The 26,188-nt window shown below is 40.6% G+C and overlaps 1 protein-coding gene across 6 annotated transcripts; it reads left to right on the top strand.

Annotated features, from left to right (window-relative positions):
- Positions 1-688: 688 nt before the first annotated feature.
- DDX4 (DEAD-box helicase 4) lies at positions 689-25,740 on the top strand. Of its 6 annotated transcripts, none has more exons than XM_056513496.1 (22): positions 701-803; positions 1,046-1,125; positions 1,705-1,768; positions 2,071-2,145; positions 3,660-3,725; positions 3,936-4,016; positions 4,223-4,288; positions 4,489-4,569; positions 8,132-8,212; positions 9,175-9,240; positions 9,451-9,531; positions 9,853-9,933; positions 11,447-11,589; positions 12,633-12,785; positions 14,125-14,279; positions 16,716-16,845; positions 17,797-17,963; positions 20,991-21,136; positions 21,968-22,067; positions 23,166-23,436; positions 23,594-23,674; positions 25,425-25,740. In XM_056513496.1, exons 2-22 carry the CDS (start codon positions 1,063-1,065, stop codon positions 25,503-25,505), a joined length of 2,232 nt encoding a protein of 743 aa, XP_056369471.1. In that variant the 5' UTR covers positions 701-803; positions 1,046-1,062; the 3' UTR covers positions 25,506-25,740. The 6 variants fall into 6 exon arrangements, with proteins under 6 accessions (XP_056369475.1, XP_056369471.1, XP_056369472.1 ...); XM_056513495.1 differs by having other exon boundaries at positions 763-803; positions 1,043-1,125; XM_056513497.1 differs by lacking the exon at positions 8,132-8,212 and having other exon boundaries at positions 728-803.
- The last annotated feature ends 448 nt before the right edge of the window (positions 25,741-26,188 follow it).

The raw sequence follows: 26,188 nt of genomic DNA, 5'->3' as shown, positions 1-26,188 counted from the left end.
TCTGGTGTCATGTCTCTGCCACAGAAGGCATTCAAATTCTTGAACAAACACACAATTTTTCATACTGTTTTTCTGATGAGGAAAATCTGTTGAACATGGTGGGGAGGGTTTTAATGAGTTTTGAAATGACACAGGACATTCCTTAATGTGTTTATGAATAAGCATTGATGTATTATCTAACAGCATGAAAACAGGAACAGAGAAGACAGACACTGCACTGGTAGCTTGGGAACCCAAGATGGAGCGCCAAACTACTTGTTACTAATTTTAGATAATGAACTCATAGGAGTGCAATCCATGTTCTCCTCCAGTCCAGCATCAGGTCCTGAGCCGGGAATTCAGCTACCTTTATTATTCTACTGGTGTAACAGAAACAACAGGAAAACGGTGTTATACTTAAGTTCGAGTTTTTTGGGGGGGTTACTTTTGTTGCATTGTTTTTTAAACATGTAACCTGTTTAGCACGACTTTTTTTTTTTTTTTTCTTAAACTTTCAGCAAAAGCACGTGGTCCGTCGGGTATTACACCAGAGCTTGGAAAAGGTGTTCGCAGTGAAGTAGTCCCTGCGCCAGCTGCGGCTCGGTGGCTCCAGGCCCGCCGGGCCTCGGCAGCGCCATTCCCGCCACAGCGGCCGCACGTGAGGGGCCGGGGCGCGCCCGCGGAGCCCGGCCGCGCCGCACGCCCATTGGCTGCCGGGCGCCACACGTGACGTGGCGGCAGCGGCACGTGCAGCCGTATTAAGGGCCGTCGGCGGCAACCGCCATCTTCTGTCGGTGCGCAGTCCTGGTGACCGTCGGAGGGAGGTACGTGAGGGGCTGCGCGATGCCCTGAGGGAAGCGGGGTGCTTTTCCGCAGGAGAACCCCCACCTCCTCCATCCCCACCAGTGCAGTGCCTAGGCCGGGCGCGCTCAGCTTCCCCCCGCAGGCATCGCCGGCGGGCCGTGTCGACGAGCCTCGGTGTAGGCTGCCATTTTCTTTTATTTCGCGGTAGCCTCCGGAGCCTGGCGGGAGGCAGGTGCTGATGTGTTCTGTCTCCTGCAAGCAGGTCTGGCAGGGCGCAGCATGATTGAAGAAGACTGGAATGCCGAGATAGGGGACGAGGCGTTACTCCCGTCCCTTGAGAAGGTATTGCCTGGGGGGGGGGGGGGGGGGCGGACAGCTACGGCGCTGAATGATGTTTGCTTCTTTTCCCGTTCTTTCCTCCAGCCCATGTACCTGCCGTTTTTTTCCCGTTCTTTCCTCCAACCCATGTACCTGCCGTTTTTTTCCCGTTCTTTCCTCCAACCCATGTTTCTGCGGCCTGAGTGGCTGCTGGGCAGTGGTGTCCCTTGTTCACGTGGTTTTTTTGAATAATCGTAGGCAGACATAGGAGTTCACTGTTCTTCAAGAGAGCAGTTTTTCTCTGCACTAGAAATTTACTTGCTCCTGTTTTGTTCAGATATTAGTGATTGTTGTATGCTGAAACAGGCTCGACATGTCAACTGTGTGTAATGTGATTTTTGATAACATTCGGATGTGAACAGTATGCCATTTAGTATACTGAAGTACAATAAATTGAAACAAACAGAAGAGTATGGGAGTTTGTATTTCATGAGATGCAGAAGGCAACTTCTTTCAAGTACTTGACTTTGTATCTGTGTTTGTATTTATATACTTTTTTAGGCCTAAAATCATTATGATGTTGTGCCTTTCTTCTTTCTGCAGGTTAACTTGCTTGAGAAACCAAATGACCCCTCCTCTGTCTTCAGTCGAACTGTAGACTCATTTGGTATGTGAAAGGCACTTTTGACTGTACTGGTGTTTGAAAGAACTGGTCCCTTGAGCATTGTTCAAGATTAAAGGAAAATAAAATATTGTAATATTTTCATGAGACTGCCATGGAACAGCAGCATCAAATTATGTAGAGAACATAATGAGTAGGCTTTCCTTTTGCTTCCAAAGGAAGCTTTCCAATAAGGAAGCTTTTCAGCGCTTTCTTATATATTACAATTATATACTAGCATATAGCTGTTAACTAGATAATTAAAGATAGCTTTGAATTTTAACCTAATTCTTTCCTTTTAACTATAGGTACTGATGAATTTGTGGACACACAGCATGAGTCAGTGAGTAGTTTTGGTAGAGGAAGAAACTTTGCAGCCAAAGGTAACTTCCAGTAGTGATTGTATTTCTAATGATTGGTTGTATATGATGCATTAAATTTTGTCATTCGCCACTTCCAATCAGCAGGCAGGTTCAGCTCCATGAAAGTAGAGCTCTGTCTTGCATGACCATGGCTTGGGAAGTCAAACAAAATCAATCCAAGTGCCCTCCTCTTCCTCCTTCTTTCCCCCATGATTTATATGCGGAGCTTGATGCCACAAGGGATGGGATTAGTTTTCCTGGCTTTATCCCATCTCATCTTGTGCTCCCTCGGCCCCTTTGCTGGTATGTGGGGTGAGGAGTAGAAAAGGCTTCAACTCATTGTGGGTGCTGCTCAGTACTAACTAAAAACATCCCTGTGTTATCAGTACTGCTTCCAGCAAATCCAAAGCACGGCCCTGTGCCAGCTGCTGTGAGGGACATTGACTGTACCCCTGTCAAACACAGCACAGCTTATTCTTTTAAAAACTGCCATACCCTTCCTGCATCCTTTTTGTTGAACCCCGTTACGGTGGGTGAATGCTAGGCTTATTTGGTTCAGGGCACTGATGATAAGCAGTTTTTCTGTAGACCCTCCAGCAGCAATTATGAAGTAACTCGAATGCATTATTTAAGGTCTGTTGTATTTTTGGATACTTAAGATACTGTCATTTGCATATGAATCCTTAGGATACAATTTTTATATCTCTAGCTGATGTGGAAAAGCCAGCATGTGCTGGTATACACACCAGGCTTTGGTGTAGAAGGCACAGGTGCTGTGCTAGGAGGACTTTATGGTAATCCTGTACCAGATGTTGGTCTTTGCCGTTACAATGTGGTAGAACAGAACAGGTGATCGGTTGAAGAATAAGGACTAAGGAGTAAATGATGATCTAAGCTGATTGTGTGGACCTTAGACAGCACCTGAAACTTAAGTATAAAATGAGGAATACTTTGTTTATGCGTGTTAATTTTTTTCTTTTCCCATCAGGAGAGCGAGTAAGGAAAGAAATTAGAAATAATACATTACATGCTTCTCACTGCCAACTGAATAAGTAATTCTGAGTGATAAAAAACCAGAACTTGGTAGATCTGAAAGACATATTTTCAAGCCCTCACTTCATAGCAGGCAGTAACTGGCATTCCCACCTTACTCTATAGTACCAGTTGTTAAGAAAACTGAAGGGACAAATGCCATCAGTTAACCTTAAACCAGAAGTCTGAATTGGTCTGTGTTCCTACTGAAGAGTTGAAGTTAGTGGCTTGATTAGCATGTACACATGTTAAGTCAAATACTTAAAGACTCAACGTAATATTTACTTTAAATTGTACAGGAATGCAGTACTGTTTTCTGTCAGACTTCTTGGCAAAAAGTACCTCTTCATTTTTTTCATATGTTTAGGCAAATCAGTTACATGTTGAACTTCTTGTGGAATCATTAAACAAGAGCTGAGGAGAATAATTATTAGAAATAAGGGGCTTCACCTGCACATCACAATTGAGGAAACTGTGTTATTTTGTGTTATGTTGTGCTGCAGCTTTTCAAGAAGGAAATGGAGAAGATGCCATTACGCAAAACAGAGGGTTTAAAGGATTTGGACAAGGTGAGTGTGAGTCTGTTGTATTGGCTGGTTTGTATGATGGCAGCATACACTGGTCATTCTTTCCGGCTTTGCCCATTTTCTGAGTGAAAGGGTGAGCAAGAGTGCAAGCTTTGAAACAGGTTTTGTTCTTCAGCCAGGTAAAAGGCACTTGATCTGCTCATGCAGAAGTGAGCAGATTGAGTTATTGTGTGCTGTGCTGCATTATTGCAGGTTTTCAAGAACGAAATGCTGTAGATGGTGCTAGTACACAAAACAGAGGGTTTAAAGGATTTCGTGGTGGCTTTGGACAAGGTGAGAGTAAGTTTAATGGTTGGGTTTTTTTTGTACTGAGTGGTTTGTACAGCAGGACTTGCTTGCTCCATGAGAACTACCCAGTAGAAGGGTGAAAGCAGAGAAATTTCTTCTGTTCTTCAGCCAGATAAATGGCATTTCCAGGCAACAGTCTATACAAGCAAAATTGAGCAAACTGTGTTATTTTGTGTTATGTTGTGCTGCAGGTTTTCAAGAAGGAAGTGGAGAAGATTTCATTATGAAAAACAGAGGGTTTAAAGGATTTGGACAAGGTGAGTGTGAGTCTGTTGTATTGGCTGGTTTGTATGATGGCAGCATACACTGGTCATTCTTTCTGGCTTTGCCCATTCCCTGAGTGAAAGGGGTGAGCAAGAGTGAAAGCTTTGAAATGGCTTCTGTTCTTCAGCCAGATGAAAGGCTCACGCAGGAGTGGGCAGATTGAGTTACTGTGTGCTGTGCTGCATTATTGCAGGTTTTCAAGAACGAAATGCTGTAGATGGTGCTAGTACACAAAACAGATGGTTTAAAGGATTTGGCGGTGGCTTTGGACAAGGTGAGAGTAAGTTTGGAGTTTGGGCTTTTTTTCATACTGAGTGGTTTGTACGGGTACAGCACATGTTTGGTGATCTTCCTGGACTTGCTTGTTCCCTGAGAAGTACCACAGAGAGCTGAGAACTCTTGCTAGTAGTTCTGTTCTGCAGTTGTGTTGTGGAAAATAATTGATCTCTTTTAAAAACAAATATTACTGAGCATAATAGTATAGGTTGGTATTAATGAAATTGTTGGAACTGTAGCTCTGCAGATATGTTGGAATAAATAGCTGGCTTTAGCTGTAGTATTTCATGATACTAATGTGTATATGATTTAGAAGAGCTGATCAAGCAGCTCCCCCTCCATGACGGCCATTCAGGTGAGCAAGGGGCCATGTTTGGGCCATTTGCATGCCATCTGAAATGCACTAGGAGCACTAGTGACCAGGAGTAGGCAAACTGGGGTGTGGCATGGCAGGTAACAGTAGTGGGGAAATGGGCGTGGCAGGTGAGTTAGGGTGTGGCACAATGGGGAGTGTGGCATGTCAGTTTATGTGGCAGTTCACAGAGGTGGCGCACTGCTGTCTTCCTGGTGATGGATTGTGTATCTGTCGTAGGTCAGTGTAGTATTTTGGCTGTTGTTTTGGTCTTGTTTGTTTTTTTTTTTTTAATTGTCCCCCTTAGTCATTGCTGCTGCTGCTGCCAGCAACCATTTGCTAACCCAAACAGAGCTCCCCCAAGACGGAAGCAGGTATCCAGGCCACTGGCTGCAGGGAGTGTCAGAGCCTGGTGTTAGTACCAGAGGATGGTGCAAAAAAAAAAAAACTGTCTGTTTAAACAGGTGAGTGATTTGCTCTGTCTGGAGGCAGAGCTTAAAGAAGAGGTGGAAAGGCTAAGGAGTATTAGAGGAAGCAAAAGAGAAGTAGACTCTTCAAACTGTGAGAGAAGCTAAGCAGATGTCAGAGAAGCACTGCCCCTTTTGCCCTTAGGGCAGAGGAGGAGACCTGGCAGATGGAGGTAATGGAAAGAGATCCCTTCTTGACGAGGTAAAAAAACGCACTCCCAACCCCCATTGCCTTCCCAGGTGCCCTTACAGAATAGGTATGAGACACTGGATCCAGAGGGTCAGGCTAATTAAAGGAAAAAATTCGTCTGGAGGGTCTTCCAGTTGTGCTTAGTCTGTCAGATGGATCACAGCCTCAGTGTTAAGAAGAATGGAAGGGTGGTTGTTGTAGGTGACTCCCATCTATGGGGAATTGCAGGCCCTGTATGTTGGCCGGATGAACCCCAAAGGGAAGTCTGCTGTCTCCTTGGGGCCCAGCTACAGGATATCACCAGGAGACTCCCTTAGCCAGTTCAGCCTTTGACACCTCTGATTATTATCCACTGCTGGTTTTCCAGGTTTGCAGTGATGAGATTGACAAGAAGGGCACCAGCTCAATTTAAAAGGACTTTAAGGCTCTGGGTCAGTTGGTTCATGGGACAGGAGCGCAGGTGATGTTCTGCTCAGTTCCTTCAGTAGCAGAGATGAATGATGAAAGGAGCAGGAGAACCCATACTGTCAATAACTGGCTTAAGGGCTGGTGCCATCAGTGAATTTTGGTTTTTCTGATTGTAGGGCAGTTTTCACATCAGCAGGCCTTTTTGAGTCAGGTGGGTTCTGTCTAACAAGGATTCTAGGCCAGAGTTGGCTGATTGAAAGGGCTTTAAAGTAGGTTTGAAGCGGCAAGGGTGTGAAACCTGGCCCTCCAGAGAGGAGAGTAAGGTGGTGAGTCAGAGTCAGTGGTGAAATCAGCTCAGCTGAAGTGCATGTACACAAATGCATGCACCGTGGGTAATGAGGAGCTCAGAGCTGTTGTACAGAAGGAAAGCTATGATGTAGTAGCTGTTGTGGCAATGTGGTGGGATGACTCACACAACTGGAGTGGTGTGGTGGATGTCTACTCCCTCTTCAGAAGGGACAGGCAAGGAAGAAGAGGTGGAGGGGTCACTTTGTATATTAGAGAGGCTGTCAACACTATAGAACTCATGATTAACGATGATTAGGTTGTGTGCCTATGGGCAAGGATCAGCGAAGGGCCAACAAGCCTGACATCGTGGTGAGTATCTTGCCACCTAACAGGATGAAGAGATGGATTAATTATTCTGTAAGCAGCTGGAGGATGTTTCAAGATCAGCCCTTTTTCATGTAGGAGACTCTAACCTACCAAATAATCTGCTAGAAACTCAGCACAGTGGAAAAGATGCAGTCTAGGAGGTTCTTGGAGTGTGTGGACTTCCTGTTGCCTCTGGGTGCCCAGCAAGAGAATGGAACACATCATCTTGAGCGTGATCACATGGTGCATACAGTATGACCAAGGGGTTAGACCTAGCCAGCATGGATTTTAGAGGGGCATATCTTGCTGATCAATATGATCTTTTATGACCCACTTGGTGGATGAGGGGAATGTTGTGGATGTTGTCTATATGGACTTCATCAAAGCCTTTGACACCATTACCTATAGCATATGCCTGGAAAAGCTTTAAGCCTCTGGCTTGGACCGCATACTGGATTAAAAACAGGCTGGACAGCTGAGAGTATTGTGAATGGTGCTGCATCTGGTTGGTAACCAGTCACTTGTGGTGTCCCTCAGGGGTCTCTGTTTGGCCCAGCCCTGTTTAATATATCTACTTAGGATCTCTGAGGGATTAAGTCTACCATTAGGAAATTTGCAGATGACATTAAGTTGGGTGTGTGTGTTGATCTGCTGGAGTGCAGGCAGGCTCTGCAGAGGGACCCATGGATCAATGGGTTGAATCCAATGATATGACGTGTAACAAGTGCTGGGTCCTGCCCTTGGGTCACAGCAATGCCCTGCAGTGATACAGGCTGAGGCCAAGTGGCTGGACAGCAGACAGGCAGAAAGAGATCTGAGCTTACTGATTGACAGCCTGCTGATCATGAACCAGTATGGTCAAGAAGGCCAGTGACGTCCTGGTCTGGATCAGCAATAGTGTTGCCAGCAGGGCCACGGCAATGATTGTCCCCCCACACTTGGCACTGGTTAGGCTTTGAGTGCTGTGTCCAGTTCTGGGCCCCTCAGCATAGGAAAGATGTTGAGATACTGGAGCAAGTACAAAGAAGGGCAGCAGGGCTGGTGAAGTGGCTGGAGCACAGATCCTATAGGGAATTGGAAGTGTTTAGCCTGGAGAAAAGGAGGCTTAGAGGAGACCTTGTCACTCTGCCTGAAAGGGGGCTGTAGCCAGATGGGATCAGCCTATTTTTTCAGGCAAACAGTGACTAGAGAAGAAGAAATAGTCTTAAGGTGCACCAGGGGAGGTTTAGGCTGGACATCACAAAGTTCTTCACTGAAGGGGTGTTTAAACATTGAATTGGACTGCCCAGGGAGGTTCCTGCCAGTGGAGCTCCTGTCCTTAGAGATGTTCAGGAAGAGCCTGGACGTGGCACTCAGTGCTGTGGTTTAGTTGATGAGGTTCTGTTCAGTCATAGGTTAAATTTGATGATCTCAAAGGTCGTTTCCAACCTAGCTGATTCTGTGATTTCTGTAATTTTATACCCTTTATGCGCTGCACTGTCTGTTGCAGGTACTAAGGATGGACAAAGGGGTATGCCTCAGTCTAGAGCTCTCACCTTTAAAGAAAGACAATCTCTAGCAGATGATGCAGGTGAGACTTTTTAGTAGTGGGGGTGAACTGTACAGGTTTCCTCATTCGTGAGTTGTGGCAATTTAGCTGATTGTTAGCTTGATTGGGACTTTGAGCAGTCTGATCTAGTGGGTGGCAACCCTGTCCTCAGCAAGGGGGGTTGTAACTAGGTGACCTTTAAGGTCCCTTCCCACCCGAACCATTTTATCATTATTGTGCATTTTGAGAAGTGCTCCTTGATACCTGAAGAACAATTGATATGGCTCTGTTTTTGGTTCAAATAATGATTTTTAGTAATTGTTAGAGGCATCATGCTAATACTCATTGAGGACATAAACAGCATCCATAATACAGCTAGCAATTCTTTTCTGTTAAAAAACAAGTTGCCTTTTTACAAAGCCAGCAGTTTTTATTCTTTCAAAAAAATTAGGAACATTTTCCCACCTTTTGGGCTGAATACCATTATGGTAGGGGAATTCTGGACTTGTTTAACTAAGCAAGCACTTTGATGCAGGGCACTGATGACAAGCAGTTTTGCTGTAGACTCTACAGCAGCAATTGTGAAGTAACTTGCAAACTATATTTAAGGTCTGTATTTATGGATACTTGGGATACTGCATTTCCATGACAACTTTTAAGATGTAGTTTTTATATGCTGATGAGGAAAAACCAAACTGATTGACATACTGGTACACACCAGGCATTGGTGGTGAAGAAGCCACAGATGCTGTGCTAGGAGAGCATCATGATGTCCTGTACCAGATCATTGTTTTTACAGTACGATAGAAGAGCTGAATGCTTTCTAAAAAAAGTATCTCTTGTCTTCATTTTTTCATATATTTAGGGAAAACACTTTGTTATATTGCACTTTTTATATGAATAAAATAAGGACCAGGGAGAATAATTACCAGATATAAGGGGCTTCACCTGCACATCAGAATTAGGCAAACTTCAGTGATTGTGTGCTATGCTGTGTACTGCAGGTTTTCAGGATGGAAGTGGAGAAGATGCCATTACGCAAAACAGAGGGTTTAAAGGATTTGGACAAGGTGAGTGTGAGTCTGTTGTATTGGCTGGTTTGTATGATGGCAGCATACACTGGTCATTCTTTCCGGCTTTGCCCATTTTCTGAGTGAAAGGGTGAGCAAGAGTGCAAGCTTTGAAACAGCTTTTGTTCTTCAGCCAGGTAAAAGGCACTTGATCTGCTCATGCAGAAGTGAGCAGATTGAGTTATTGTGTGCTGTGCTGCATTATTGCAGGTTTTCAAGATCGAAATGCTGTAGATGGTGCTAGTACACAAAACAGAGGGTTTAAAGGATTTCGTGGTGGCTTTGGACAAGGTGAGAGTAAGTTTAATGGTTGGGTTTTTTTTGTACTGAGTGGTTTGTACAGCATATGTTTGGTGATCTTCTGGACTTGCTTGTTCCCTGAGAAGTACCACAGAGAGCTGAGAACTCCTGCTACTAGTTCTTCAGCTGTGATGTGGAAAATAAATAGTCTCTTTAAAAAACAATTATTACTGAGTATAATACATTATAGGTTGGAGTTAATGAAGAAGTTGTTGGGACTGTTGCTCTGCTGATCTGTTGGAGTAGATAGTACTGGCTTCAAATATAGTATTTCATTATACTAATTTCATACTCTGCATCTGTTACTTACAGGTACTAAAGGTGGGCAAAGGAGCACACTGCAGTCTAAAACTCCTGGCTCTCGAGAAGGAGGAACACTCGCTGATGGTGCAGGTGAGGCTTTTTGGTAGTGGGGTGAACTGTACAGATTTCCTCATTGCTGATTAATGACAAAGCAGTTCCTTCTTAATTCTGGCAAGTCCTGTCACTAATTTTTCTCCCTATTAAGAACCTTTTGCAAATGCTTGGTATCTTGGTTGTATGCCTGTAAAATACATGTTTGTAACTCATTTGAATTTTAGTCGTTGGATTTTCAAAGCTGTTGCATTGCATAATCTTTTTTGTCTTGCTGGTGCTGGTTCAGTTAATGTGAAGTAGCAGTGAAGCAGAGGTGCCAGCCCCAAAATTGAAAGTATGCCTGAAAGAACTTGTTAAGTTTTGAAAGAGTTGATCTAAACTTTTACCCTTTTGCCCTCTGTAAGGGGAAATACTGTACTGTCAGTGCTGACAGGTAAGGTGTATAGCTCTGGCAGGCCACTTATTACCGATTTAACTTTATATTGGGGTTTTTTTGTTTTCTGCTTGAGATTTTTCCCCATAGTCCTGCTGTATTCATTTGTCACTGATGCTACTGTACCTGGCTGCTTATATGTTGTCCTATCCAGAGTACCATAATTCAAGTTAGGAGTGAGATTAAACCATTGTAATGGTCAGTGGATCACTGATATTATCCACGTAAGAACATTTTGTGTGATACTCATAAAAAATTTTGATTGTAGAAAAGATGACTAAATGGATCTTTACTCAGAGGGTGAGTTGCACTGAAGCACTGGAACAGGTTGACCAGAGAGCTTGTGGATACCTCATCCCTGGAAATGTTCAAAGCCACATTCAGCTGGGCTTTGAGCAATGTGTTCTAATGAAGGATATCCATTCTGTGGCATGGGGTTTGGAATGGATGATCATGAAAGTTCCTTCCAACTCAAAACTATTCTGTGATCCAGTGATTAGTATACAAGTTCAAAAGTGTTACTTAGTATCTGAAGAACAATTGATTTGCCTCTGTTTGACTCAGCTCACCTCAATTTTTTCAGGTTTTTAGTTGAAATAATGATTTTTAGGAATTGAAGTCTTCATAGAGGCAACATGCTTATAGTGGACATAGCTGCATCCTTAACACAGAACAGTAATTCCTTTTTAATGACTGTAGTGTAAAGTACTAGTGTGTTAAAAACTGTTCTGGATACTGGTATGCAACAGTTGCATTTATCTGTATGGAATTTTCCTGTGGGAAGCATGTCCTTCCTTGTTTTATAGGAGTATGTGTCTGGATGATAAAGAGTAGGTTAATTTATTTTTTGTGAGTACCTCTTGAAAGTGGGGCCCTTGAGTGAATGCGAGACATGAATGCTTTACGAGTCTGACTTCATATAGAGGTAAATTTTAGGTTTCATAGTATAAAATTGAGTTCTGATAGAATGAATGTATGGAATTTTGCGCCCTCCTGAAAAAATGGAGGGAAATCTCGATGACATCTTACTGAATTTCTGTAGCTTAATACTTAAAATAGTTTTATTTTAACTCATTCTTTATATTATTTGTGAACTTAAGTGGTTGTGTTCTTAAGGTCCAAAGGTGACTTATGTGCCCCCTCCTCCACCTGAGGATGAACAAGCCATCTTTGCACGTTACCAGACAGGAATGAATTTTGACAAGTATGATGAAAACATCGTTGAAGTATCAGGACTAGACCCTCCAGCAGCATTAATGGTTAGTGAACTGATTATTCTCACAGTTTATGTGAGGCATGATTGACAAGGATGTGTGGTGGGTTCAATATTTCCAACTAATGAAAATACTAATAAAAAATACTGAATCTTGCAGATAGTGTGATATTGGAGGGAGGTCCTCCCCATTTAAAAGGAAAAATTGAATTCACAATAACTAACAAACTACATAAAATGTCTAAAGAAAGTAATACTGTACAATATAGGAAAAATAGTCATTAAATTGTGGAAGAATTTTAGATATTGAAAGGAAGAGGTCTTTGGCAGCAGTTTCTGGTCAGGGTGGTGTAGTTACCTTATTGAAGTCAATTACTGGAGGATCTTCAAAAGTGGAAGTGAACACCTGTTGGGGTAGTATTCGTTTTGGCAGAGGGGTGTTTTAAAGTAGTTTCTAGCCCTGTTCTCTGTGGTTTCACTTAATTGTTTAACATATAACTTAGTTTTTTATCTGTAATGAGTGGCCAGTGTTTAAAAAGAAAGGCTCTTTCTACGGAAATGAATGAGAAGTGCAGAGGGGTTAGTAGTACCTGTGTTCAAAGACAAGACGCAGAGGTAGTCTCACTGAAGTTAAACTGATTTTTGTCCCCTGTGTTGATTCTTAGTCCTGGCTAGGAATGTTGTTCTAGCTACCCTAACTGGTTTTAGCACAGAGGTCATATGCAGCTCCTATGTGAAATGAAACTGAAGAGTTTCAGGTTTGTTTTCATAGCAAGCTAGGTGAGTTTTCTTGCTTGAATCCAGATATATGGCTCCCGAGCAATTTTCTCTTAAAACTACTAAGACCAGTTGAAAGGCTTCAAAGCATTCACTGTCCTGCAGACAATGTTATTTGTATGGCACGAGCAGATTTTAGAGACCTTTGGGGCTTTTACCTGTAGGAGCTTGGCACCCTAAATGACTAAGACTACCTCTAAAGTTAACACACTTTAGTATTTGGATGTCTCTGCCCTAGAATAAGCATTTTGGGTTTTAAACTTTTACGTTCTGTGATTGTGTAATAACTGTTAATAATTTTTTCACTTACAGAGTTTTGCAGATACTAACATGTGTCATACTTTAACTGTGAACATTGCTAAAGCTGGATACTCTAAACCTACTCCAGTGCAGAAGTACAGCATTCCTATTATACTGGCAGGACGGGATTTGATGGCATGTGCTCAGACAGGATCAGGAAAAACTGTAAGTGTTTATGCAGTACTTTTTCTACTGAAAGTATGTGACCATGAGCTTTCAGGGAGATACCTCACTATTCCACATGTCACATGCTTGGCTGCTTGTTGTCCAGTAATTCCACGTGCACAATGGCAGGTATCAGGCACAGATACAAATGATGATAGGGTTGTCACATTTTGGGCTTTGTTTTTTTTCCAGTAAACTAGTCTTGATACAGTAGGCCAGCCTTCAGAGGTATAGCTGTGGATTCAGAAGTATAGGCAGGCAGTCCTAGAAACTGCTGATGACAGGACTCAGCAGTTGAAAGTAGAGACTTCTGTGTTGTGTGGGGTTTTGTCTTATTTAGTGGGGATTTTTTATTTAGGTGTTTGGTTTTGTTTGTTTGTTGGCAGTTATTTTTGGTGAGTTAGTTTTGTGGTTTTGTTTTGATTTTTTTTGTTTTGTGTTTGTTTCTCTTTCTATTGTCTGTGTATGAGTTCTGTTTTGTTTTTTCAAACTTATGCCAGAGTATAACTGTTTTACAGGTTTGTCATACTTGGCTTGATGAAGTCTGATCTACACCAGTCTTGGTTTTAAGCAGTTTGCTTTTAATCGTGGAACAGTGTTGAAAGTTGATACTAAATTGGAAATTCTCAACTTTTTAAACTTCCTAATGTACCCAAACCTAATCACTGACAGCTGGTGGGTGGGAGTGTTTGGTTATGAAGTGTAGCTTTTTGCTGTTCAGTTTAGTGTGGAATCCTAGTTTTGTTTTAATGTAGCTTACTAGTTACTACATTTGAAAGACCTCTTCTGTTTGCAGAAGGGGTAACATCCAAAGCCTGTGCTCTAAATATTCTGAATGCTTTTGGGACTGCTGTACAGATACAAGTTTGTGGATATGTAGTCTTACATGGATGTAAGTGTGCTGGTGTGGTGCAGCTGTGTTGCAAACTGATTTGCCATTCTAGTAGACTGGAGAACTGTTAGTACGTCATTACTTTACAGACCTACTGATGATAAGCTGTAGCTTTTAAATACACATTGAGGATGGTTTGGGGTGACTTAATTTCCAGGGCATGTCATCAGTGCATGGAACGGTATGGAAAGTTAGCCACTGCATGATTGTATTTCTGTGTAAATAGACTGTTAACATCCAGAGAGGTACTTCCATACTGGTTAACAAGGAGAAATAAGCTTAAATGTTTTGTTGTGCATTCAGGTTAATCCTTTTCAGTCTGATATCCTTGATCATTGTGTGCATTATCATTCAAGCTTTAAGATTGGTACACAGATTTTAGTAAGACTGATGAAAGCTTTTAAGACTAAACTACTCAAATACTGATGTGGTTCTTTACCCCCCCAGGCAGCCTTTCTTGTACCAGTTGTAGCCCAAATGATGAAGGATGGTGTAACTGCCAGTAGCTTTAAAGAGCAGCAAGAACCGGAATGTATTATTACTGCCCCAACTAGAGAACTGATAAATCAGATCTTCCTAGAAGCAAGAAAATTTGTATATGGGTAAGCTTTTGCACTGTTGCCTGGTATTGATGACTACTTTGCTTGAATCGGCAGTGCTCTTTTTTTCATAAATACATGCAAAGTTTTTTGTGTCAATTCAGTTTAGATTATACTTTAGTTTAGATTATAATGAGTTCAGCTTATAGTACTGGTAAGTGGGTTTCTTCCTGTATGACTAGGGATTTAAGTGCCTAATCTTTCTGATTGGGGTGGATGAGTGGGTGCATAAAAGGCTTACTCTAGCTTGAAGTGGAGGTAAATATTCAGCTTACCACTGGCAGCAAAAGTGGAATTTCTTCAAAGATGTGTTAAGTAAATTTTCCTGTCTAACTGTCCAGGAGCCACTCCAGCACTCACTCTGACACCACCAGGGACTTCAACTTCTGGGACCAAAGTCCTTTGCAGCAGGTGGCTCTAGCGAGCTGCTGGCTGCCCTACTTGACTCCCTACGCACACCTCTCAGAGAGTCAGTTGAGGTTTCTTCACTGACTCGATTCCATGTTTCCCATAGCAGAATCTCAGATGTGTTTCCTTCTAGTAATTTCATTGTTTTGCAGCAACATCTAACAGCTAAAGCAGGGTGTCTACTGAACAATGGAATCCCTGGGCTTTTATATGCTCACAGTTTATGTACTTAATAATGTTGAGGTCTTTTTACTGAGTTATTTGCTCCTGCAGAGTCTTGGGTGTCTGGTGACCTGACTAGTGATGCAGGTTCTTATGCCCTTTGTTAAGTGAAGGGCCGGCACCCGTTCATGGTCTTTTGCCTGGGCTCCAGCCATTTCTTGTCACCCTGAAGTCCATCTGCAGCTTACCCTGCAGCGGGACACTGAGCTACCTGCGCTAGATGTATTCACTACGAATACAGTACTTACTAGCTTGTCTTAATGTTATCTTACTTGCTTTACTTTCTTCTTGGCAAGATGGAGATGAGTGTTAAGGGTTTCAGTTAACTTGCAGTGATGGTTTCTAATTATTCTTCCCTGTGTGTCTGGTCTTAGACATGTCACAGCTCAAATAAACTCTTTGAGTTTTCAAAACAGAACAGGAGATGTAAACTTCTACTAAGTCCTTGAATGTTGTGTGAGAGAACATTTGTACTAGATTTGTCATTAATTGCCAGTGTATAGAAGAGAAATCTATTGTATGTAACAGTTCATTACTGTTTGGAGGTGAAATGCAGAACATCATCGTTGTGGAATCTGGTGGGATAAGCCATACTTTCCTTTGTTCAATCAAACTTACACTTGGAGGCTGTCTGTCTCCAGGAAGAATGATCATGTTTGCATATCTGCTTACTAAATATGTTATTAAGAACAGCTTCTGAATCTCTAAAACTGTTATAACTTCGTAGCTGATTCTGTTCATTATACTATTTTAAACTAGATACAGATGATTTCACTGTAATAACAAGTGAATCTAGAAGGTTTCTCTTACAGCTGGTCTGTAGTAAAATCAGGAATGAGTTAAACAGTATCAGGCTATGAATCTGTAGTGTCTAAAGAAGAGCACGCATATTGATCAGTTGAGATTTATGATATTAGGCTCTTTGATTTAATTTGCAAATAGGCATATGAAATGTGTTATGTATACTGGTAGTGAATAAATACTGAAATTGTAGGATTCCAGAGAGAATTTCTATTCTTGACCAAAGCTTTTGGAAAAGTTCTGATTAACTTCGGTAATAATTTACTAAGTTTATCCAATCACCATTGTTGTGTGTGAAGCTGAATTAGTATCATCAGTAAAAGACTGTTTGAATTCGGGTGTGAAAATCTTAGTAGGAGGTTATAAAGATGAGCTTGTAAACATGATTCACAGCTGCATAAGGTAGTTCTTGCTTAGAGAAGTGGTCTTCTACAGGGGAGTATCTGATGTATCTCTACTTGGCAGACCTAACCAAAAAGCTTGGTGTGAAGATTACTTAGTGTAGTCTTTGAGTGGATTTGCTGTCTAATCCTTGTGTCAGGCATTGTATAGCCAATGTGATTAGCTACTTCAAAAGATGCCAGTGTGTGTTTATTATTTTGCCCTTTTAATGCCTGCAAGGATTACTTCTGAAGCTCTAGAGGCGTATGTAGTGGTGACTCTGCTTTTTCTGAGGATGCCATATAAAAGGGGGCAAAGTCATAAATATTTTGACTGTTACTGTTAGGGGGTCTCAGTTGAAGAGAAGGGAGAATGCAGGTGAAATCAAGTGTTTGTTCCTAGCAGGCCACTTGGGCAGCCTCTGGTTATGTAATGTGAGGGGGAGCTTTAAAGCTTACTTTGAGTTTCTGGTTTTGAGCACTGTTGTTGGACCGAGGTGTATGCTGAAGGAGTTAAACAACTCTTAAACTGATGTATGGTAGATCTGATTTTTTTTAAATGAACTTTCATGAAACTATACTGTTTGCATACTTACACAATTAATCCAAACATTTTTCTCCATAACAGAACTTGTATAAGGCCTGTTGTGATCTATGGAGGTACACAAACAGACTATTCAATTCGTCAAGTAAAGCAAGGCTGTAATATACTGTGTGCCACTCCAGGGAGGCTTCTAGACATCATTGAAAGAGGAAAGGTGAGATCTTAATACTGCATCTGAATTACCCTCTTACCTAAAAAGCAAATTTTTCATTATTTAAAATTAGCATAAACAGATTGATTTTCAGTGGCTGTATCGGTACGCTGCTTTTGTACAAGCACTGAAATACAAGAGAGGTTTTCTTAGACTGTCTAAATTCCATGAAGTTTTTGAAGGACTAGCCTGAGTCTAGGTTTGTCAGGTTGTTTCAGAGACAGCTGGATAATATCAGTCTAAATCGAAGTGCCTGCAGTGATCATACCTATAAAATTTTATAGCTTAAATACCTGGAACACCTTCACTTAGTTCTTGTGTCATATTCCATAGTAGTTCTTTGCTTGATACCCTGTTTGTTTTGCTGCAATGTCTTTTCATCTTTCTGGCACTATATTTTCATACTGATTAAACAAAAACCCCTCCAGGTTATATAGTACCAGGTTATATTTTCCCCAGTCATTAAAAATTCTTACTGAAATTTTTGTGTTAGAGTGGTGATGCAGTGATATTCACTGAACACATGAAGATAAGAAAAATACTTAGTAATAAACTGGAGATCATTTTTTTGCAGTTTTCAGACTTTTAGACAAAAGTGATCATCTTGGTCAGCAATGGTGAAGTTATAGTATTTTTAATAATGCTCTTGGCATTTTTTTATCAGGAAAAAAATGTTTTTTGAAAATGTTTGAGAGAACCTTTCTAGAACTCAAGCATAATTCCAAATTAGGTTTGAATCGTTGGTCTCCAAGATTTCTGCATTTACTTGCTCAACCAAGTTCTGAAGCACTAGGGTCTGTGAATTTGTGCAGATTAAAAGGCTAAGTAGAGGTTGAGATGTAAACAAATTGTACTACTTTCACTTTTTATTAACTTGAAAGAAATAAGTAAAAGGTGGATTTTAGCAGTTGGGGTATTTTTAAGTGTGTACTGTCAGTGAACCATTTCTTGCAGATTGGTTTGCATAATGTGAAATACTTGGTGCTGGATGAAGCGGACCGCATGCTTGATATGGGTTTTGGTGCAGATATGAAGAAGCTGGTATCTTTCCCAGACATGCCACAAAAAGACAAACGCCAAACACTAATGTTTAGTGCCACTTTTCCTGAAGAAGTTCAGAGGTGAGTAGAATAAAAATAGAAGTGTTTCTGAAGATGTATTTGTATAGAACTAAATATCTGAAGAATTTAGAACACTCCTTATTTTTAAAAGCTCAAAAATACTGAAAGCTATGATGTTAATATTCGTTGCTTAATATAAGCAGGGACTCTAAAGCATTAACTGCTTAATTTAGGTGGAGGCTCCTAAGTAATTTAGAAAGTTGCCTGAAGGCTTTTAAATTCCATTTCTGCAGAAGTCCTCATGTTCCCCCTGATGGTTTCTTGTTCCTCCCCCACCACATCTTTGCAAGCTCAAAAACGATGTTGCTGATAACACCACCTTTGTTAATGAGACATACCAATTATTTCTCAGTTTATCAGCATTAATGATACGCAATTCTCTCGTGGATGATTGGTATTTATTTTCAGTAGTTTTAAAGCTTCTACAAATGAGTTTGCAGTACATCTTATGTATTTATTACTCGTTATCTTTAAAGTTCCTGTCACTTAAGAGATAGTCTTCAATAGATAGTAAGTATAGTTGCTGACTAACAAAACAACAAATTCCCTGCAGGCAGATGGAAACTTTTCCGTATTTCTTTCCCTTTTTGAGACACCAGCATCTAAATAAGCAGTGTTAAATCAGAAGAGTCTCTAAGCTTCAGTTGGAGCAGTGCGAGTAATTTTGATGACCTTTCTGGTAGGGATATTGTTAGAGTGTTGGTAATTCAGTGAGTCAAATCCTGGTAACTTTGTTTGGTCTCAAAACGTCTGAAAGATATTTTTGAGGCAGGGATAAAATACTTTCCAGTAGTTCACTGTCCTGAATGAAAGAGGGAAATGGGCTGCTTTCTCCCCTTCACTGACCACTTATGTGGAAATGTATCATCTTTCTTTAAAGCCAGGCTCACCTGTTGTGGCTTTGGTTCCTTGTCAAGACTTTTTTCATAGGGTTCTTTGTATGGAAAAATAATCTTGTGGTAAACTAAAAATGACCTTGTTTGCTCAGTTGGCAGTCAAGCACTCAGATGATACTGTACACAAGTTTGTGTTCATTCCATGTGTTTACCTGTTCTGCAGGAATATGTTCTTTCTAGTTTGTATCCTGGGAAAAGACCAGGTGTGTGTATCTCCCTTTAAGATACATAGTGTGCTCTGATTGGCTCAGGTTTTGTGTTTGAAAGAAGAATCTGGGTCCCTTTAGGTCTGTTTTTATCATTGTGGTTTTGCTCATGCTTTTGCTGGGTATTTTTCTTGCATACAGGGCGATGAATTGAGAGTACTATTTCTACCAGTATCTGAAGGGAGATAAGTGGAATTGTTAAACATGTTTCCTGTTTGCTTTCGTTTAATAAAAAGTCCCCAACAGATTTACCTTTCTGCTGTGAGTCCTGCAGAATATACAGGTACTGGTAGAAGACTTCAGAAATGTGCGTGCTTGGATCATGGTTTGGAAGTGCATTAATAACATTAGAGTCCTAGAAGCATTTAGGTTGGAAAAGACCCTTAAGCTGATTAAGTCTAGCCATTAATCCAGTGCCACCAAGTGAACCACTAAACCAATGCCCCAAGTGCCACATATGCATATTTAAGTACCTTCTGGGGTGGTGATTCCACTGCTTTCCAGGCCAGCCCAGTCCAATGCTTGAAAACTCTCGGTGAAGATTTTTTTCCTAACAGCTGGTCTAAGCCTCCCCTGGTGCAGCTTTGAGGCAATTTTCTTTTGCCTCTGTTGTTCTTGTAACCTTTTGAAACTGAAATGCCTAAAGGTAACGTTCATGTTTTAGAATATGAAAACTCTTCTTTATTAGAGTCAGTTCATTCCTGGATTTAATGCTTTTCTGGTGCTGAAGTCAGGAAAGCTAATGATTTCCCCATACTCTGCTGCCAGGAGAGCTTTAAGCTGTATACTATTTTCTAGTATTGGACACAAAGGTGCCTTCTTTGGACTTGTTGGGTTCAGATCATCCTGCACTTCTGTTCAGTGAATATAATTAAATTTAGTTTTAACATAATGTTTGGTTTTATACCTGAACTTGTTTTTGCTATTACACAGACTTTTGTTACGATAGTTGAAGTTCTTTCCATATATGTGAGCTGAGAGAACCATCCATTTTTCTAGTTGGCTGGAGAACTTCAATTTAGCATTCGAGGCTTTGTCTTCCACTAAAAGGCTGTAGTTTAATCCCAGCTGCCAACTAAGTACCGTACAGCTGCTCACCCTGAAGGGCTGCTCCAGGGTCTCCCTGAAGCCTTCTCTTCCCCAGGCTGAGCAACCCCAATTCTTGTCAGTTTATTTTTGAAGGAGAGGTTCTCCAGCCCTGTTTCTGAGTTAGTGGCCTCATTGAGCTCATTCCAGCAGCATTTCTTATTCTGTGAACCCCAGAACACGGACAGGGTCTCACAATATCAGAGCAGAGGGGCAAAATGCCTTTCCTTGCCTTGCTGGCCACACTGCTTTGGATGCAGCCCGGCGCACAACTGGCTTTCTGGGCTGCAAGTGCACCTTGCTGGGTCATGTCCAGCCTGTCATCCACCAGCACTCCCAAGTCTTACCCTCCAGGAGGATCCATTCTCTATCCAGCCTGTACTTGTCCTATCAGTCTGTGTGAGAGGTTTCTGTTATTGTTATAAACCCCCTTTAGGTACTGGAAGGCTACAGTAAGGTCATTCCAAGCTTAATAACTCCACTCCTCAACTCTCAGAGCTTCTCTTCAGAGGAGAGGGCCTCCAGCTGTCTGATCATCATTGTTGCCTCTGGATCTTCTCTGACATGTCTGTCTTCTGGTGAAGGGGCCCAGATGGATTGACCTGCTGGTCCCACTTAATGCAGCCCAGGTTGTAGTTTGTATGGCGGACCTAAACTATGCAGACTCTTCCGGCATTTAAAAAAATGTGTATAAGACTACTTGTATCATTTGTCAAATGCAAAATGCAGGATAAAAATATTTTTTGTAAGTGTTGCTTAAACATAAATGAAAAGACATGTTTTTAAAGCAAAAATAATTGCATAATATGTTTCTTGTTGCTCCATTTTGTCTTTTTCAGGCTGGCTGGTGAATTTTTGAAAACTGATTTTTTGTTTGTTGTTGTCGGACATGTGGGTGGAGCATGCAGTGACGTTCAGCAAAATATTCTTCAAGTTTCTCAGTACTTCAAGAGGGATAAACTGATAGAAATTCTACACAGCATAGGTAACTTTACTTAATGCCAGTTTTTCACCAGGAAAGTCAAAATTGCTTGGTTTTAAACTTTTGTTTAAAAAGGTCATGGCTGTATGATTTTGTGTGTTAGCATGCTTTACAAGACTATTGATGAAGCTTAAACCAGAGCTTGTGGGAGCTGCAGGTTTTTAGGCATATTTGTGTAGGGGTATTTCATAGAGTCATAGAATAGTTTGGGTTGGAAGGGACTTGGAAATGTCATTGAATCTAGTCTGACTTGTCAGTGAATCTAGTCAGTATTTGTCAGTGATTCATCTCTATGAAGTGCTTAGCAGATAACCTTCCTGGGTGGCAATATACTTTATACGGTCAGTTTACAGGTTTGTTTATAAGATTATGGTTGTATTAATATTATTGTGTGAATCTATGGGCCTGTATTTTGTTAGTGTCTGGGATTTTTCCATATTTCTTCTGTATGTCCTGAGTTTTAACGCTGAAGATTGAATGTGAGTTTGAAATTAAAAAATGGTGAAATCTTGCTATGCAGTGCTCCAGGATAATGTGCTGCTTTGAGCCACTTGCTAAAGAAAGGGAATGCATGCCTGCCACAGGGAACATCATTCATTTCTTCCTTTTATTGAGGAAAAAATCAATGTATGTGTCTTCACTCAGTTTCTGTATTGGTACAGAAATTACTGGATTAAATTTAATTAGCTTGGATTATGTAAGAAATTACAGTCATAGTTTAAAGATTTTATATAAAATGTATGCCTGTTTTAGGTGTTAATATAGGTAACTGCTATTCTAAATTGTGAAAATGTGTAATGTTTCAAACTGACTTTTAACTTCTGTTCAACATAGGTAATGAACGAACCCTGGTCTTTGTGGACACAAAGAAAAAAGCAGACTTCATTGCATGCTTTCTTTGTCAAGAAAACATACCAGCCACTAGTATCCATGGGTAAGTATTTTTTCAAGTGAAAGTCACCTGTGTTTTGTAAGAAGCTTTTATTGAGAACTCATGTTTGGCCACGTATGTGAAGTTTGCTGTGTGTTCTGACAGACACTACAACATCAAGGTTGAAAGAGGCTAAAATGGTCTTTGTATGCAGATGCAGGATGTTTGTGTATATCCTGTAGCTGTTGAATTTGTAGGTCTGTGAAAGCCACAGCTTTGAGAAGATCTGGCTTTCCATTCCTGGCAAGCCTGAATGCTAACCCACTGTTACCTTGTGTGGGAGGAAGTTCTTAAAATATTTCTGTAGAATTATTACATTGTTAATTGAAGTATACGTTGAATAAATGGTTCAGTGGAAGCTGTTAAACTGCCATGAGTGTTATTGATTTCTGATGCATTTTGCCTTTTTGAGTTTGTTAGGATAGTTGCTCTTCTCTGGAGTAGTGGTCATACTATGCTTCACTAAATACCCCATGTTAAGATCTTAAAGAGTACTGTTTAGATTTCTAATTTGTTTTCTTATTTGGAAAATAAAGAACACAAGTCATTCTCACCCACTCCAGTTCTGGGTAATGTGTAATTATTCTTTAAACATGGAAACACCAGAGAAAAATCTACTTTTCTTGTCATGATGATAAATGGAAGACAGGTTCTGTACTGTTGATTTGCCACAGTTTTTTTAGCGTATCTAAAAAAACGGCCTGTGCAGAAGTCTGTGTAGACTTTGTTTTTGCTATTCTGGCTCCCTGCTACAAAGCTGCAGGAAAAGCACTTGCAATCAATTAAACAAGTGGATTTTCTTAGGCAGTGAGTTTCATGCATAATTATTTCCAGTTCTTTTAAAAAACCTCAGTTTCTCTAGAGACTTAAGTTTAAACAGCTGCTCTGTCTTGCTGCTCCTCAGTTAGAAATTGAGGAAACCTGAACTGGATTATCAGTGTATGAGTTTATCTGGGTCGTTTTTGTTTTTGTTTTTGTTTTGCATTCATTGTCCACCCCCAAGAGCTTCTTTTCATGCCATGAAACATGGCATCTAAATTGTATCTTAAATAATACTATAGTTTTTAGAGACATCCTTTCTAACCCTTGCTTTCTTTATAGAGATAGAGAACAGAGAGAAAGAGAAATAGCTCTTCGGGATTTTCGTTCTGGAAAATGTCCAGTTCTTGTGGCAACCTCAGTGGCAGCAAGAGGTCTGGACATTGAAAGAGTTCAGCATGTTATTAATTTTGATCTTCCTTCCACCATTGAAGAATATGTGCACCGAATTGGGCGAACTGGTCGTTGTGGAAATATAGGGAAAGCAGTTGGCTTCTTTGATAACAATTCAGATGGTCATCTTGCACAACCTCTAATTAAAGTGCTTTCAGATGTAAGTTTCAAATCTTAGTGCTTAACTTTTTCTGTTCATTAATATTTCACTTGAATGTACTGAGCAACTGACATTTTATAGTACAGTTACGATGGAACTCTTTATCTGAATTGCTAAAGCAGTCAAAGTCTCTGAATTGATTTTCCTAATTGCATAGGCTCAGCAGGAAGTTCCTCTTTGGTTGACAGAAGTTGCTTTTGAGGCTGAAGGAGGACGCCTGCCAGTTAATACCCAAAAGGTAGGTCTGGAAATTAACTGGAAGTCCTGGCTATTAGAACTTTGTCTCAGTTTAAAATGGTCTTTAGTGGTATATATCCAGAGTAATGCCACTGAAATTGCTCTGACTTGTGTCCTTTTTCTTAGTTGTGCATCTTTAAAGAATTCAGTATTACTGAAACTAATTTCAGACAAGTTGCTTGACTTGGGCTCATACTAGCTGCTGTAGTCTTGATCTATGAAGTCAGGATTCCTCTGCAAGAAAATATTCATGCAAACATACACAAGAGCTATAGTTCAGAAATTTCTCTGCTACACATGTAAGATGGGAGCAAATAGTTGCTGATTATACAATTACTGCTTGTTGTGAATCACCCAGTCAAGCAACTCATTTGATGGAAAACGTCAGCTAATTAAATGAATGCCCCAGTCTGTTCTGTGTCAGAATTCTTAATGTCTGTGTCAGCGAGGAGCCTTCTAGTCTCTTACTGTTGCTAATTTTAGGATTTAAATTTTCTGCTGACTCCTGTTAGTTTCCTTCATGTTTTGATTCCTTAAGAACTTTATCATGTCTCAGTTGCTTCCGTATGTTACAAATGTACTTTCTTTGAGACCATAGTAGAAATAATTGCTCTTGGTGCTTACACAAGTGTCTGAAACTTCAATTCAAGCTCTGGCCTTCCTTTCATTAGTTACCTTTTCCCATACAATTATTACTGAAAGCATTGGGTAGTTTGGGTGTTTTACCTGGTTGGCTAATCCCCTTCCTAGATCTGAATAATTTTTTTGGGGACCTTAATGAGATTTCAGTTACACAAATACTGCTTCCTTCTCAAACTTACAGCCTCACATTACAGCTGTTGTGTATGTTTGCACAAACCTTTTCTTGTGGAGTAATTCTTGACTCAGTGATCTTTCTTGTATATTCTAGTTCAAGGACACTTTATTTTTGCTTTTTTACTAGATTGCTTTCAGAGGTGCATCTCACTAGATTGCTTCCAAATGCATTTTTCCAGCCTTTGTGTAGTGTCTCCCAGCATTTAATGAAATCCATGATTTCTAGGTCCAAGTTTGTCCTTTATAACCTCTGAATTACCAAATGTGATGGTGATTCTTGGTACAGAATAGAACAGATTTTTGTGTGAAATCTCTCTGCTTTCATTGGGCATGCTGCCCTTAATATCACATGCATACACTGCACCAACTCTTTTGAGTTGTAGGTCGTGAGGTTTTAATTATGAGACCTTCTCATGTCAGTCTGACAAACTCTTTATTTGTAATCAGCCCAATTTTTCATGAAAAGGCCATTTGATAATCAAATGATGAATTTGAAAGAGGAATCCTTTGGAGGATCTTACATGGTTATTTTGAGGTAGTCTTAGAGATTACTGAGCTTTTGTTTTTTTCTCAAACGAAAAGGATTTTATTGCGAAGGTAATGCAGACAGTCATTCTTAAGTAGGTAGTGGAGAAGGAAGTTTTTTTCCCCACAATTGTGAGAACTGGTTTGTGTAGGGTAAGAAAAGTTGGGATATAAACTGTGGGAGGTGTTTCTCCCACACATGATAAAAATCTTGAAGTTGATTAAGCTGCAGTAGTTTCATACTAGGGTCAAAAAAACTTGTGTATAGGAGATTAATGATGAAAACTTCCTGAGTGTTCAGATTACACTGAGATAGATGAATGCAGAAAGCTGAAGTTGTTTTGTGGTTACTTACCATTAAATGATTGCAGTGTTAATAATTCTAAGATAAGATCTGTTGTGTTCCCTAGAATTACAGAGGCAGAGGCAAAGTGACTGCAGGAGAAGTAAAGATCGGGTGTCCTGCAAGAGAAATTGAGTCATGGGACTGAACTACTTTATACCAAACTAGCTTGTACTCCGTTGTGCTGTAAGTGAAATGTTGCTTGAGAAGATAATCTCGCGAAGACCTAGTTTGGGAAGGAGCTTTATGTAAGGGTTTGCCTAAACTTTGTTCCTTTCTTTTGTAACATGTCAGTTAAAAAGTTTGAATTTTGTGTTATGATGATACAAGGATTTGTTAAATTGCTCAAAAGCAGTTAATAAAAGTTTGAGAAGAGCACTTTGATTGTTGCCTCTGTATTAGTTATATGTCATTGCAGTTTCATGAATTGGTATTTGACATGCGTGGAACATTTGCCATCTGCATGTGGAACTAAAGGTCAGTGGCTACACCCACAACTTAGTGAAAATGCAAGTTATTTACAGAGCCATCTTCCTAGAAGGATGGAGCCCTGTGTTGCGTTTAGCAGAATGCTTTTAGATTTAACTGACATAAGTGCAGTCTTCTGCTGTCTCTTGTGGAAAAGCGTGCTCTAGAGCAAGCCTAGTGCCTTATATCCAAAATCTTCCTGGTCTTGCAGAAGTTGTAGGAGGTCAGCAGTCACTAACAGGTCTAGATTTCTGTTAAGTTGCGTTTTCATTGAAATTCTTTTCCCTTACCAATACAGTATGCTGCAAAGATGTGTATTCTTGGATCCCCAAAGAAAAGGGCAAGGCCATTACATTTTGTAGT

The sequence above is a fragment of the Oenanthe melanoleuca genome, chromosome Z (assembly GCF_029582105.1).
Source record: "Oenanthe melanoleuca isolate GR-GAL-2019-014 chromosome Z, OMel1.0, whole genome shotgun sequence".
Classification (NCBI taxonomy): Eukaryota; Metazoa; Chordata; class Aves; order Passeriformes; family Muscicapidae; genus Oenanthe; species Oenanthe melanoleuca.
Note: the sequence above shows the minus strand (reverse complement) of the source record. Positions and strands in the feature narration are given on the sequence as shown.